Source organism: Passer montanus, unplaced genomic scaffold, assembly GCF_014805655.1.
Source record: "Passer montanus isolate IOZ18808 unplaced genomic scaffold, ASM1480565v1 scaffold62, whole genome shotgun sequence".
Taxonomy (NCBI): Eukaryota; Metazoa; Chordata; class Aves; order Passeriformes; family Passeridae; genus Passer; species Passer montanus.
The window spans coordinates 3781097-3797924 of record NW_024371260.1 but is presented as its reverse complement, the minus strand read 5'-3'; the positions used below and the strand labels follow the sequence as shown (position 1 = coordinate 3797924).

The following is a 16828-nucleotide window of genomic DNA, read 5'->3' as shown; positions in this document are numbered from 1 at the left end:
CAAAGAAGCCCCTGCCAGAGCTGTGGGGAATCAAACGTGTCCCATGTTGAGGCAAACTTTCCTGCCTCTGAGGTCAGAGGTGCATCTACAGCCTGCATGAAGCAGGATGCTGATGAATAGAAATTCAAAATGTCCCTCATGAATAATTCATTGAGTAAGCTACGGCAGTGTAAATATATGTATGGCTACAAACAGATATGTATATATGCAAATTAACAAAGGAATGGCTCAAGTTACCCACACGGAAAAATCCCAGTGACTTGAGGATGTTTGCTTCATATGGCTCAGACACATCAAACTGTAACTAAAGAAACAGCCTGAAATTTATCAAACTATGGCATGAAGCTGACATAACAAATCCTCCTCATTTATTTATATTTAGTTTTTTCCTTAATTCAAGTTTTACTCTCCCAACCCATCATCTCCACCACGCCAAAATGAAGTCCCCACGTCACCAGGAGCCATCAGCTCAGCACCACCTCGTCCACCCTTGGCAGTGAAATCACATGAATAACCATTACCATGGTAGGCCAGCAAGTGCATTAAACCCCTGGAATTCATATAAACAACAGAAGAACATAAATGACAGACATAGGTGCAGGGTCCATCGATCATCCCCGTCTCCTTCACAGCAAGAAATGTGGGATCACATTAAAAATAGAACAGACACCTGCAACTAGACGGGTATTTATACAGAATATTGTGACAACTGTCATTTCACATTAGTCAGCAAGATCCCACAGGACCTGGAGAAGTATTAACTGTGCTGCATTTTTTTTTCTGGCAAAATATAATAAAATCCACTTTCTTGATGGCGTCCTGGTGGGGATTGCTCCTCTCCCTGAAGTCATTCATGGAATAAGGATGCACCTCCAAGAGCCTGGATAGAAAACACTTTACCTGGGCACTGAAGTATGGAGAGGGAGGGAGGGGGGGTTGTGATTCTTCACTTGGGACTCATCCCTGCTTTTTCACAATGTTTTGATGATGCCAAACTCAAAAAATGACCATAAATGACCCAAAGCCAAGGAACATCCAATCCATGATGGTTATCTAGTTATTATTTTGAATTATGACCCCCATATTGTGAAGATCGGAGGACTATGCACTCCTAAGAGTCCATTTATTGAACAAGTTCCTAAAAGATCTGGAGGAGGAAAATTCCAAATTCCATAGTCAGAGGTACAGAGGCACTTCTGTTTATTTACAATAACAAAAATGCTTTGCCCATACAGATGAAGCATTTCAAGGTCTTGCTTGCTACCCTGAGCCTCATGCAATAAAAATAGGACTTTTGTGAAGGTCCTAGACACTCCTTTTATTTGGTGAAAGACATTTACATCACTGGAAGCAAAATGTATCCTCAACAGCAATGTAGTTCCTGTCAAAAAACACACTGTGCCCTACATTTTACCATCACTGCAGTTAATCATTTATACTCTGTGCAGAGGCACGTGGTGCTCACTGAGAAACACCAAGGCCCACTGTCTGTCCCAAAGAACACACAGCAAGTACAGCAAGGTGAACAAGGACAGAGGAAGAAATACGTTGGATACAACCTCTGACGGACAGGGCTGGAGAGACAAGGGATGATGGACAAGGAGACAGAGTTGGAAGGGACAAAGGGAACTGGAGAAACAAGGGTGAAATCAGAACAAGAACATGTCAACAAAACTCAAAAAACTTTATGGTGAAGAAGAGGGCCTTGAAACAGATGGAGAAAGGGCCAAGATGCCACCAACAGGTTCCAAAGGCAAGGTGACAGAATTGGGAAGAGTGCTGAGTGCAGCCATCAGGGGCTCAAGGGGAGCCACAGGAGGAGAAGGGCATTATCAGAGCACAGGCAGGCTTTCAGCAGCAGCAGCTGAAGAAAATAGGGAAACGTCTGTAGTCTTCTGGAAAGAGCCACAAAAATGTTGTTTTAGAACAACTCACACAAGAGAAGAGGCAGAACTGCCCTGATCAGAACTACAAGGTAAAATGTAATGTGGCACAGTGTGAAGTGGAGAACTGATCTGCCTGTCATTTAATGCCACCAGAAGCATTTTATAAACACACATTAAAATTCAGGTTCTGTTTCTGAGTGCCTCTCGCTGAGGGAACTGGAGAGGGCACGGCCTTGACTCATGTCCTGGCTGGCACCGAGGTCCCCAGCTGTGCCACCTCAGACCTGTGCTCCCGACAAAGGCCATCTGTCAGTGGCCTCTGACACCCCAGCTCTCCCCTGCCTTGTCCCCGTGTCCAGGGCATCTGGGCTTGTTTGTACCAACAACGCTCGTGTTGAAGCAAGCCTGTCACACAAGAAGCACAGCCTGTCACAGCTCCTTGTCATCTGGGCTGGGAATTGGCTCAATGATTCAACCACGCTTCTCTTCCATCAGTGGTTGGTCCAAGCCCAGCATCACCTGCCCAGCAGAGGGGGACAGGCCAGACCCTACAGGGCTTGGAGGAACCTGTCATGGCACTCTCAGCCAGGTGGAAGACATCCAGATGTGGGCTCCTAAAACACAACCAGCACGGCCGTACACAAAATGTTTGACCAGCACAAGAGATCAGCCCCTTGGAGCAGCATTCCCAAGCCTGCAGCAAGCTCTCCACCTTTGCCCATCTTTGCGTCATGACCAACATCTTTTTGGAATATGTTTCTATCTTGGAAGATAAAGGCACAACAACTGAATTCAGGCAACATTAGGTGGGATTTTCCAATGTGTGCTGTGCAGGCCAGATGATCCTCATGCCTTAAGTTTTAGCTTTCATATTATCCAGACTCTGTACTGCATTAGTATATAACTCTGAACTCCATATAAAGAGCTAGCAAGTTCTCCTTACATGTCACTCACACAAAACAATCCTTTTCCAGCCCCAGAACCAAGGACACCGTTGCAGCTTCAGGCTCAAAACATGTAAACAACAGTGAATTGAGGAGAGCAATCTGGGAGGATGGAACTGCATAACCTGAAGCTGTAATCAGACAATTAATCCCAATATGTAAATGGACCAAAAGTTATGAAAGTGTGAAAACTCATGACCCACTGTCCATCTGGGGTGTAGCCTTGATCAGGCTCTGGTACTGCCCAAGGTGAATCCTTGGAAGGCCTTTTTAATAAATCTACTTTATTCCTTTAACACTGTCTAGCCTCTGTTCTAGGTAGCCTCAAAAGGCATCAATCCCAGCTGTTCCTCTTGACTTTGTAATCTCTATTTTAAATAATGTGTCCTCTTGGTTACAGAATATCAAGGATATCAATGAACATTACAGCTAATGATCTTGTACTTGGGGGTTTACCTCTCACCATGGACTTTCAACAACTGTTACACATTTTCCTTTGATTTTGATAATCTAATGTTAAAATCACAACCTATCCCCAATCCACTTCAGATTTTGTTTGTTTAATCAAGAGTTGAGCAATTTCAAAGATGTTTTTACAATTCAAACACTGGGTGGTTGCACACTGAGCCGATCCTTTGATATCTGAAAAGTTCTCCAATGCCAACCTCACAGTTTTAATCTTCCTAATATTGCAGGCGATCTAGTTGATCTTGATGATTCTGATTAAATGAGCTTTTTTTAATTAGCTGGGTTTTTTAAATGAGCTCTCACCAGTTCTCACAAAAATATATATAAAATATTTACAAATGTGATATAATGAACTTTATGTTCTTCTTCTGCTTAGAGCAACACTTGGTGCACAGGTGCTGACATTTCTTAGTCATTAAAGAAACTAAACCTAAAATTCTTTAAAACTGTTTTATTCAATACTCTGTTGGGGTTTTCCTCTAACAGCAGTTACTGCACAGCTCTCATAGGTTATACATAAGAAGAGTTATTTTTGTGGATAAAAGACAACAAGAAGTCAATAATCTTTGGCAGACAGCCTTCATTGTTCTGCTAGCACAAGCGCATCCAACTGCTGATGACCCTTAATGTTTCCCTGATATTGTTTTCTGCTATAAAATGGAAGATCTAATATATGCTGAAGGTCAATCCCCACCAAAGACTTGAATCAGAGATAGCCTTCATAAACTCACTGAAATTTGTAATATTGTGCAACATCCTCTGTCCTGTCACAGCAGGGACTCCATCCGTGAGTCCTCTGCCCAGGAGGCTGCGGGGCTGGAAGTGCCCCCACTCCTGCACCACTGCTTGTGCACGAGGAAAAGCTGATCCATGGATCTCAGCAGAGCACGTGGAAGCTGCTGGCACAAGCACTACAACCCCATAAACACTTCATGAAGAAGAATAAAGCCCTGCCCACATTCCCCAGTGGCCCCCACCTCTGCTAGGGACACACACTTGCACTTAGGGCAACAGCAGCAGAAAATTTATCCTGTCAGTGATAACTTTAAATGCACAACATATTTTAGAAAAAATCGTAAGTAAAACCTAGACTTCTCACCATAGCTTGGAGTCAGGCAATTATGAGGGTCTTTTAATAAGTAATTTAGGTAATTAAAAAGTCAAATATACAATATGCAAGAAGCAGCATCAGTGTGTCACTGCTCTGTGGCATCCTGGCCAGTGGCTGCAGTGGCTCATGATGGCTCCAGTGCCACTGGAACACATCACTGGGGCTCCATGATGGCTGCAAAGGGTTTTCCATACAAGCCTGAGCTTGGCTCATGTTGGAACATGTTTTGTCACCAACATGTATAAAGTATGTTGGGTAATTGCTGCGGGAATTCAACATGTGCTGTATCTCATCTAGGAGATGCAATTTACTGGCTGTATTCCAGTAAAATAACTTTATGGCTTTCTGTCATGATAAATAACTGTTAATAGCATAATGGAATTAATATTTACTTTGAAGCTATGCTGTCTATTCAAATAGAGTTGCTATATATAGAATCATCCCCATGCCGCTGGGCTTTTAAATGCTGAGAATTGACAACATAACAGGCAAATATTAAATTCCAGTTCCCTCCAGCCATTAATAAACCTTTTGATTTTGGGTTTGTGATTGAAACCCTTCTGTCTATTTTATATAGCTATGATAACTCAAGAAGTGTTAATTCAAATGTGGGACAGATGAGGCAGGAAGAGCTTTTGGGGTCTGGGAGCTCCCTCTGCCTGCCCTAAGAATGGAGACAGTGTAGGATGGTGGGTCTGGACCACCAGGCTTGGAGTTAGGGGCAGAAACCTCAGCAAGTGTTCACAGGAAAGTTCATGATTTAGCACACAAAAATTTATCATGTTTTTGTCATTATAAATGTACTTTTTATAATTCCAACAAGGAGAGATTAAAAAGACACTGAAGTCTAACCATATCTCTTCTTCCATGAAGGGAAGTACACAGAAGGCAAGAAAGGAGATGGCATTTCACCTTTTAAAGCTCAAAACCATGCTTCCTTTTAACAGGAAAATGCTAAAATAAATTGTCCCAGCTATGGTAGGACATTATAGACACAATGGAAACCTGCCTGCAGGGACAACAGTGAGCCTGACCAGCAGAAGGACAAGGAAGGGCCAAGGCATTGCTCCCATCATGCATGCTCAGACGAAGTGCAGCAGGAGGATTAGGCAGTGCAGCAGAGTCACAGGCGTTGCAAATCCTCCTCACAGCGCTCCAGCGTGCTCGTGTCACCTCATCCTGCTTTTATTCAAAATTTCTTCATGGCAACAAGCACACAAAAACTGCAGGCAAAGTGTAACCATCAACAGAAACGCCCACGCAGTATCAGAGAGTGTCTGGGGTCAGGCAGAAGGCAGAATCTTCACAAACATATTTATAGTGCTCTAAGACGCTGCAGTCCTCTGGAGCACAGGGGTTTTTAATGGAAAAACACCAGGGGTTTGTCGTGGGAGCCACCCCAGCAGCATGGGCATGCCGAGGTCAGTGCTGGCCGGAGCCGGGAGGAGCTGGGGCACCCAGCCCTGCCACCCCAACAGTGGCACCGAGACGTGCCCCAAGAGCCCCCAGGCCGTGCACAAGGAGATCAGAATCCTTACTGATTGGTTTGGATGCCTGAACTCTTCACCTCAGAGGAGTTCAGCGCTCCTGTGCCTTATTGTGAGAACTCGGGAGAACACTGAGCGGAGCGCTGCAGTCGGGGATGGACACCGAGCCCTCGCTGGGGCGCGGAGCTGTGTCCGGCCGCTGTCCGCGGAGCACACAGGGACTCCAGCCGTGGGGAGAGCACCACCACAGCACCGAGCCGGGCTGCAGCAGGGGCTGGGGCTCCGGCAGCCCCCGGGACGGCTGCGGGGTCCCTCCCGCACGGAGCTCGCCGCTGAGCCCCGGCAGCCACGCGATGGCAGCAGAAAGATGGGAACTCCGGAGCGGCCGAACGCATCGCCCCCCGCTCCGGGGAACGCGTTCCGCAAAGACCGGGCAACACGTGAGGCACCGTCCGCGGTGGTGTTACGACAAGCAGCGAGGAGAAAAGCAGTTTTTGTCGCCGAAATACAATAATTCACACTTTGTGCACTGCTGGTGTTGCCAAGAGGGTCACTCGGGCTCTCCTGCTGTAGCACCGACACAGTACAGCCGCTCCCCCGGCAGCTTCAACCCGAGCTACAGCACACACAGCAGCACTCGGAGCACAGCTCCTGCTTCCCACTAATTCCTGGGTCAATCCGGCTGGGAACCAAGAGAATGCCTTGCTGCTGGTGCTGCCAAGCCCGTCCCTGCTCCCCTCTGTCATGTCTCCCTTTCATTCACCCCAGGGTGCTAGTGGGAAATTAATGGTTTTATGTTCAGAAAGCGTCCAAACACCATCTCGTTAATCCTTATCCCTTGCCTATAAAAAAGGGAAGTAAATAACATCCTAAAAAGGTGTGGCCATCCAAACATGTCAGATGTGTCCACACTCTAAAATCCCCTCTTGACAGGTTGTGTCTGTGTTGCTTGCTGGGGACAACCCCAGATTGTGTTTAGGAACCCCAGCACCTTCAAATCTTCAAACAAGACTGCTCCCCCTGTTCTCCCTCCCCACGCACACCACAGCGAGCAATATCCCACTTTCCAACAGGAACTCAGGAAATTAAAATGTTTAATGCACCCCTGACGCACACAGAACCAGCAGCAATACAGCAAACAAGGTTTGCCCTCCTGCCCAACACACAGTGAAAGAAATAAATAAAGAGGAGCTCACTCAAAGCCAGGCAGGGAAGGCAGAGCCAGCGAGGCTCCTCCCTTCCCATGGAAGCCCTTATCTCCGTCACAGCCCACAATGCAATTACAAGATTACAAGGCACATGCTGCTCCAGCATCTGGATCCTCCGTGCAGACACGGGGATCCCTCCAGAACCAGGAAACCTCTTAATCTGGTGAGGAATGGCAGGGATTCTGCTCACAGCACGGCTCCCACTGACCCCTCTCCAGGCACCACTTCCAGGGACAGATGTTGTCTGGAGTTTGTATTTGTCCACACAGGCACAGAAGAAATTATGTGGTCAAAAAGGTAAATGCTGACCATCAACTCTGGTCCAAAAAGCACTGATGTTTATTTTGTTTTGCTGTAAACTCATCTACATTGTAAACCCAGGGATAAAGTCTGTACCAATACCCCTCCATCCCCATCCCGGTTGTCAGCACGTTAAACCCAGACCACAGAGCCAGCAATCCAATCTCCATATATTTTATTCTCAATATATTTCATTTCTGGCCACCAATCTTTAGATCTCCTATTGGATTTTGTTTTCATAAATGGATTTTCCAACAGAGCTGGCAGAAAATAGATTTAATTTCAAATTTCTCTAAACTGAAATAGTCAATATAAATGTCAATGTGTGTTTGTGCCATGCAGTTGGTGAGGCGACACAAGCCTCACATTTCAGAGGGATTCAGGGGCCTGCCAGCATGTTCTGTGTCTGTATACTTGTTCTAATGCTTTCCTTCATAAGGATGACTAAAAGTATACATGTATTTATTAAATTTTTTGTTTCGCTGTTTTGTTTTGGGGGTGCAAAAAAGCAGTATGACATCTAGCACTGCTTTGCAGGCAAGTCAAGAGGCAAAATTCAATGTCAGCAGAGGATTCTGCAAACTGACATCCCCACAGACCCATCACAGGATGGTGTGGATTGGAAGGGACCTCAAGGACACCCTACTGTAGTCCCTGGCTCCCTCTCTCCCCCCAGCACGGGGTGTCCTTGCAGCACCAATTACTCAACAAAATTCCAATCTAGCCTGATGTTAATGTCATTAGTCCACAGAGATCCTTTTGGAACAATTTACATCAAAACTGTCTTTTTACATCCTAAATGAAAAATGCTCAGACTTCAGTGAATGGGATTTGAATTACAACCCTACCACATGTGGCTCAGCTTTATTCACGCTATTTATTAAACAGGGGAAAAAATGATGATGCAGTCAATTACAGAGCAATTACCTGAGCGCTGCTGCAAACCTGTTGCCTTGCACTGCAGGGACAGTGGCTGTCCTTGACTTGGGCAGAACTCACCTACGGGGCACCTGCCAGGCAGGGCATCCCCCAAGAACCTGATCTCAGCTGAATCTTCCTCCTGAGACACCCAGATCCTAGGAAAACTTCTACTGATGAAGTTAAATAAACCGTGACAATTAAAGGATTAGGAATGTTATGGGTCTTGTGAAGAAAAAAATCTTTGCACATGTACAGGGCATTAGGAAAAGAAGCCAAAACTCAAGAGAATTTGCTGTGACTTTATGTTACTGCAGGAGAATACATCAGGGCCCTGATATACAAAAGGATTATTGATATGTATGTTCCCTTCTGAAGAGACTCCCAGGAGATCCATTCTGGATTTAACAATAATCCATACTCCCCTTCAGAAATGGCAGAACAATGCTCCCATTTCCCAGGACTGCCTCCAACACAGGAATCATTAAGATGCCATCACAACCCTGCATTCCAGGTGCTGTAAACACCAGCTGGAACAGGAATAAATCCCAACCACAGCTCATGAGCAGTCAACACCTCCACATTTCTGCACAAGCATCTGCCTGTGGCGCCCACTGTGGAGAGGTGCACACTGCAAAGGTGAGTGTGCTCCAGCAAAAATGGGGAGATGCTGTTATCTCTAATGAGCTAGAGGGGCTTAACAGAGAGGCTGGTTATAAAGGGGATCAGTGAAATCTCAGGAGACGTGTCAGGACTGATATTTGCTGCAATAATGAAGAAAATGCCCCTCCTTGTGAGCAGTTTCTCCCTTGTTCAGGGCCACTTGTTTGTGTTAATATATGCACACGTGTGTGTCATATTTCCAGAAAGCCTCTCACGTTACACTCTCCTTTCTCCTCCAAAGCCATTCCACAGTATTTCTCTGAAATGCATTAAGGAGACTGACTGAACAATGTGATCCTAATTAGTTTGCAAACAGCACAGCTCACCTCTGAGGGCGAGCAAAGCCCACGTAAATGGAAGCGAGTTGCAGCGAGGTGGCTCAGGCTGCCCAGGAATCACTCTCCCACTGGGCTGCTCCAACGTGCCACCCTCCCGTGACAGCCGAGTCCATTTCACCCACGACAGCAGGGAACAGAGAGATGTAAAACCACTCTGCAGTTCAGGATTCCACGGTGGGCTGTTTTGCACAATGCAGAGCTCATTTGGTCATTTACCAAAAGCAAAATCTGCTCCTTCACAGGTGCCCCAGGCTGCAGAGGCCACTGATGCTGTCCCCACTCTGGTGACTCAGGGCGAGCACAGGAACGCTGCCAAAACCCAAATGCTACAAAACCTGTGAGAAGTTTTGATGGTGATGTCCCAGGGTTTGTGCAGTAATTGAATAATCTAAAATTTTCATTCCTGTCCTCGTGGACTAATCTGCAATAGTGTTAAGGGACTGTTATGATATTAATTAAATACAAGTCCTGCATACAAAATTGATACTTTGCATCTCCATCTCCACAAGGGAGTTTCTCTCTTAATAAGACTGAAATCAAGTTTTACTTTTTGTTGGTTTTTTTTTAAGGAATTCATAAAGATTACCATATTGTACCAAGGTAACAAACACCCAATCTACAAGAGACCAAGGTATTCTCAAATACAGAAGCTCTGGTGCTTGAAGTGGGACTAGAGGAACAGCTCTGCCCCAGCCTTGGGACAGTCCTTCTCCATAACCACTTCTCAGGCACTGGGGTTTGGAGAGACTAAAATATCCTCAACACAGGATAAAGAGCAGCTTGATCAGTGTCGACCTTCCAAAACACAGATGATGAGAGGGAAATTCACTATAAAAACATGACCTCGTTTTAATTTTGGCAGCAGTTTACTACGAATTCACGTGAAGGCACAGTTACACTCTCCTGGAAAAGTTCACAGACAAGAAAAGGCAGAAATGCATCCTCTGAGCCAGGAGCCTGCAAAGCAGAGCAGCACCATCCGGAGTCATGGCAAAGCTATTCCAACACTCCCCTTACTATTATTTATTAGTTAATATTTTTAATTATGTGAATTGATTAGGAACATATCACTAGGGATCCTAATTAATTAGAATTTTAAAAAGGATCACAGACTAGAGATTCCACAAAGAATTGCACAAAGAGGTGTATTAAGGGAAAGGCCAAATTAACTTCTCCTTTCTGGTTTATCCAGCCTTTTCTAAAAGGACTGTGATCAGATTAACCAAGTAATACCCAAACCCCTCCTGTACAGCAATGCTAACCAAAGCAACAGCTTGAGGATTTCAGGCCATTTTCATTTAACATCCCCTTGGTTAAGTAGTTTATTCCTCCTAATCCATATTTATTTAAATGAGTGTATTCCTAGTCAAAGTAGTTTACTCCTTATTTATGTCCTGAATTTCCTTTAGCTGCCTCATCCATGCCCACCAAATCCTTCTATAGGGTTCTGATAGACATCAACATCCCTCAGGATCTGATGTAGGCTTTTTGTTTCCAAAATGTATTTTTCAGTTTACCCAAAACTTGGAAAGACAAAGGAGCCATCACACTGACAACGCTCAGGAAGGAATTAATTATTAAACCTTCTAATACCAATCCCTGTTCAGAACTGGCTGGTCAGTAGTTTCACAGGCCAGCATGTTCCTCTCGCCTGCCTCCGAGCTGCCATTTCCAGAGCAATGTTTGGATGCTATTGATGCTCTTGGCTGTCGGCTCTGCAAGTACTTTTCCATCAGTGCGACAATGATCCCTATTTATCTTCTGGCTGCAAGAGTCGCTGAGATGATCTGGCAGTGCCACAAGGCAGACAGTTATTTCATGCCCTGTTAAACCCTAATGCAGCTAACTACGGTATCACTCCAAATTTGAAAAAAGCCTTTTTTTGTTATTTTAAATCTGCTGCCTACGTGTCCAAGTTGAGAACATTGCTTCCTTTTAGAATGGTATCAGAAAACCTAAATCCAAAATGCTGTCTGTGAAGTAGCAAGGTGTACTGATTGAGTAATTAATTAATAAGGTTAAAACTACATCATTCTGCCCAAGAAACACCTGGAAGTCAAGAGAACAGATGACTTCTGCATCGTTCAGAACAGAGACTGGCAGTGACCACCCAGGTGCTGCCTGTGGATGAGAGGGTGCAAGTACCTTCTTGAAGAGAGAAAATCAGGTACTAAAGGGCTCTCAAGCTGGAGAAGGATGTAGGAATGAATGGCTAAACCCTGGTACATCCAAATCACAAAGCAAATAGTTTGACACTTATTTTCCTGAGTGGTGAATGTGATCAGCCACAAGGAGGATCCCTGAAAGCTGTGCTTCCTCCAGCTACAGATGTGCCCATCTGCATTTGTTACTTTCCAGGAGATACACTTCAGTAAAAAAGAAATTACTGGGTTCAGTGCAGGGCTCTTTGAGCTAAACACAATCACTACCACATCCATGCAGTCAGGCACTAAAGGGCTGGATAGCTCCAGTTTTGGAATAACCCCAAGAAAGTCCCATTTATTTTCTCATGTGCTCATGTGGCAGCCAAAGGTCATCAACAATCTCTTGCTACAGGTAAAGGGACAGCACAGAATCTGCTGCTCTGAATTGCGAAAGTTTACAGAAGTTAATTAAATCACACTCTGCAAACCCAAAACAAAAACAAGGCACCATTTCTGTGATGATGACTTCTTTTTTTTTTTTTTTGTGCTTGTCATAATAAAACATTGTTATTGGATGTAAAAATTATGGAACAAAGTTATGCCTCTCTGGTGTAATATAATGCAATCCATTTAATACTATTTTAAACCCCAAAACCTCATTAGAGCAGACAGAATGTAAGAATGACAAATGGGCTAGGAGGAAGCTGGAGCACGAGATGAATTCTGGGCACTCGTCCCCTTCCCGTTGCTGGCGCTGACTTTGGGGATGCTGGGGGAGAGCAGGGTGCCCCTCACCCCAACAGGAGGGGGATTCATGCCTTGCAAAGCATCTGCCAAGGCAGGCCTGGGGCTGCAGCTGTAAAGCTCAGCTTAGCCCCAAGTCCAGCCTGGCAGCTGCCAGACAGGCCTGGAGTCACAGGTGAAGCTCTGCCTGTCATGGACCCCCCAATTCCCCCAGCCAGGCTCACAGGCTGTCAGCTGTAAAATCAACCCAGTACACAAACACACCCGGCAGCCTCACGTTCCAGTTGGCCAAAATGACACAGCTGAACACTGCAATTACACATTTTAACAGCCTTGGACCACTTTTGCCCCAAGTTTGGTATCCAGTGCTGGGAATATAGCCCTGCTGTCTTAGGAATGAGCTGGACACAGCTCTGTGGGTGGGCTTCTGCTACCAGAACAAGTCATTGCTATTTAATAAATACAAAACTTGGATAAATGCACTTGTTATCCACACCTGTGCAAACCTTTAACATCCAAAGTGACCACAGTGATCAGAACAGCTCTCTCCTCATGCAGATTGAGGTTAAGAAGGAAAAGTGGTGTCAAACAATGACATATTGTAGAACAAATGAGCTTATTCCAGAAATAATGCCTCAGGTGCAATTACTTGCATGAATGTGTCTGAGTGGCTGAATACCATCAGCAGAGCAAAGGTTCTCTCAAAACACACATGGATTCTGGGTCAAATTCAACAGAAATTCTACTCCTGCATACTGCAAGAACAACACTGTCAGCACACAGAAATTACAGCAATTGCTACCAAAACTTAGCTGAGATTTGTGAGAACCAAACTGGACCCATCCCAGCTACCATGGTTACAGAGTGCTGTGACACCCTGAGGTGTCAGGCTGCCCTTGGGCAGTGCCTGTTACAAAAACCACAGAGTCCACCAGAAAATGCTCAGTGTGGAGACACCCTACAGTCACACAGCCCAGGTGGTGAAGCTGTACTCACAGTTTGCTCAAAGGAGTGATAAAGAACAAGTATATTTGCTGGGGGTGGGGCGAGTTGGGGTTTAACCAACTAAGACCCAGGCCAGGGGTAGCAGATGGAATTCAGCAAATAGGAGTAGTTTTCTGAAGGTGTGGACAGCCTTTGTTGGGTTGAGGTGTCTTGGGGAGCTGTCACCTCCCAGCCCAGCACAGCCCACAGCCACCCCCACCACGCTCCTACCTCCACTCCTTGCACCTTCAGTTTCATGTGATCCTCTCTGGTGGTCTTCCCGTCTTTCCTTTTTTTCCAGCAATATCCATCTTTCCTGTATTTCACTTTCTTTCTGTTGTACAGGATCATAGAACCATTCTGTGGTCTGAAAGCAAGAAACAGGTTTGGGTTACATAAAGCAACAAAACCAGACTGAAAGTGTCTATGGAACAATGCCCCACAGACCAGCAAAAAGCTCCACAGAACAGCAACAGTCAGGATTTGGTGTTAAATAAATGCTCCCCTTTTGCTGCTGTTACCTGGCTGAAGTGATGTCTGCAATCTGCAAACTCTTCAGTGAGGATCTTGTACCTAATGCAGGAAGTGCCAGTGATAGGTTAAAGAAAGAAAAAAAAGGAATTCTGATAAAATAGCCAACATTTTCACTGGATGTATTTTGACTACTACATGCTGAAAATTAGAAGGAAAGAAAACTTAGGGGGGGGAAAAGGATTGTTATTATTTAATTACAATTTCTCTCTCTTGCTAACACATCAGCAGAATGAGATTCCAACCACCTCGAAGGCTACACCAGGACATGAATGTTTGCTTAAAATGACAATAAACAAGCAAAAAAAGAAGGGAAGGATAAAAGCACAAGATTATACATTGCTTTCACTGTTCTGCTTAGATCAGTGCTAGACAGGGAGTAACCTGCTCCCTTCTGAGCACCTTCTCAACTTCAAAGACACAGGAAAACTTTCTCCACTTAAAAACTACGATGGCAATTTGAAATGTCTTTAAAGGCATGATGATGCCCAGCAGACAGGAGCCACTATAGTTTGGTTGTAGAGAGATTTTGCTGCTTGCTAAGCCAAATCACAACCAAGGCAAGTCTGTTGTAACACTGAGAAATAACAAATACCCTCCAAGCTGGGAGGCAGTGAGCATTTCTTCCACATACACACAAATATTGATTGCTTGTGGCCAGAAACCCAAGCCCCATCCTCCCAAACTACACCTCCTCCTATCCCCCAGGTCCCAGCAGCCTGGACCCAAGGGCTCAGGGAGGCTGCTCCTCCTCCTCATCACCCTGAAAATAAACACTCGGGTGTCAGCACAGCCACCATATCTGTTTGACAGCACTGGAGATAGTGCATTAATTCAGTGAGGTATTATGTATCTCATTTCAATGTTTATTCCACAAACCCCCAGTCACTGCACCTGGCAGCTCAAACCCTTCTCACAACACCAGAGATCCCCCAGGCACCTTTGGGCTGTGTCCTGTGGCTGACACCTGCATGGTCAGGGCAGGCAATGAAAATCCAGAGAGCTGGGCTTCTGCCTGGTGCCCCTGCCCTCACACACGTGGTGTTCCACAAAACACAGGACCTGGAGGCTTCTGATGCCAGGGAAGTCCTGCTTCCCTCGCCCCCAGTGCCACGTGGGCACAGGCAGGGCAGAGCTGAGCTCTGCAGCCTCGCTGCTGCTCTGCAGGGCTGGAGCTGGGTTTGTTGGTGATTTCTGCAATGGAAAAGGAACACAGAGAGAGGGCACGGGCAAAGCAGTTAATGAGATTTATAGAAAATAGAGCCCAATGAAACAAAATCTCTTAAGGATCTTTGGAGAGGTTTTCGATTTTGATAAGAGTGCATCGAGCTGCTTTAAGGCTCACAGAAAGCAGCTGGTTTTTAAAGATAACTTCATGAGATGAGACACAATTTTAACCTGATCTACACTGCTGCATTTTACCCACTGCAAGGAAGAAGAGAGGAAAGCTCTGCCCTGCTCATCCATCCCTCAGCACTCAGACATAGCCCAGAGCAGCCAGCTGATTCTGTGGGAAGACACAGCCAGCAAGGCCTGCCGGGGATTCCCAGGGCATGTGACAGATGTGACTCCAGCCCAAACCTCTGGGGGTTTTGCCACTCAGACTGAATTTGGGGATTTCCTTTTTCCCTTTGCAGATGAGAGGAACAAAGTCACAAGCCTGAGCACAGGCTGCAATTCTTGATCCGCTCTGGATTTCCTCTCCTTTACCAGCCTGTGGCATTTAAAAGCTGCCTAATCTCTATTTTGGTTTCTTGCCTGTGGCCTGAGGGAAGGAGAGGGAAGGACAGGAAGAGTAATTGCAAAGCAGAAAGCCTTTTGTCTCAAGTATTGATGAGATCTTGAATGCTTTCCTCCCTCTCACCCTGCTATCTATTGCCAAGGCTCCCACAAATTGCCACAACAGCCTAAGAGCTACTTTTGCCCAAATTGTTCCTGCTACAGCCAGGAAGAAGGTCCTAAATTCTATTTTCCTACTTATTTTTAACACAAACAATCATCCCCTGCAGCCAGTGGGTCTGAGCTCATTGCTTGGGGCGACCCAGGGCTCCTGACAGTGCTCAGGAGTAATCCAGGCCACTGGATAAATTGGAGTTTCCCTCAGTAAGACAAAGAAAGGGAGGAACAGAGGAAATGAGATTTCCAGGGACGATTTTCCAGAGAGGTCATTTTGGATTTGACACCCAGCTCAGCTTTGCATATTGACCTCTGGGTCTAAGACCTGCTCTGAGTTTTGTTTCTTTTGGATTAAGTCCCTCACCTGGGTCATAGGAACCTAAGCCTACTTATCTTCTTGTTAACAGGAACCTGATGCAAAAAGGGAATAAACAGAAAGCAAGTTAAGATTAGGATATTTTGGTCAACTGATGCTTCATCTGTCACTCCATTAGTGCTCAAATTTAGGTCCCTCTGGCCTGAAGGATGGAGATTTCCCCTTAATCACATTACTGCAATATTAAAAATGCTTTTCAGTTTAACCAGTTCCCTCTAAATTGTCACATCGAGATGTGGTAAATGTCAGACATATCAGTTAATGAAAACTACGTTTTACTGCCTCAGGAGCTGGGGGTGCCAAAAGGGAATTGCAAATACTGCAAATCCAAAAGTCTCTTTTTCAAGATAACAGAGCAAAATCAGCCAGAACCATTCCTTGAGAAGGTCCATGGCTCTAAGAGTTATTTTTTATTATATCATCTGTATTTATTCCAGTTCCAATCCAAAGAGGATATTTAAAGGACGAATATGGATGTTTAATACAGCTGCCATAAAGCAGAGGTACCACACACCAGACCCTCCCTGTCCCTCAGTGCACAAGCAGAAGCTGCCCCCAGTGCCTGGGTGACAAGCCCCCTCCATCCCTGCCACCCTCCACACTGAGAGATGGCTCCTGCTAACAGCCTGGATGATGCCATTTTTCACCTGCATTTTTATATTTTCTCTGGCTGCGAAGTTATCACGGAGCCAAGGGACAACAGGAGGGGACTATCTTCCATCTTCTGCATCTATGCATGATAATAATGAGAAATTAACTTTGCTTTCCCAAAGGAGCAACCTAGTGATGCAGAAACTGGCTGGGAAAAGCTGGAGTCCTGGAGGAAGACA

General features: G+C 45.4%; 1 protein-coding gene across 5 annotated transcripts in view; it reads right to left on the bottom strand.

Moving 5' to 3' along the window:
• Positions 1 to 16828, bottom strand: part of CAMTA1 (calmodulin binding transcription activator 1) — a 237312-nt gene that overhangs the window by 142789 nt on the left and 77695 nt on the right. For all 5 annotated transcript variants that reach the window (XM_039727754.1, XM_039727758.1, XM_039727756.1 and 2 more), the window contains one exon: positions 13427 to 13562. In XM_039727754.1, the coding sequence (XP_039583688.1) occupies positions 13427 to 13562 (136 nt within the window). The remainder of the gene's footprint in view (positions 1 to 13426; positions 13563 to 16828) is intronic.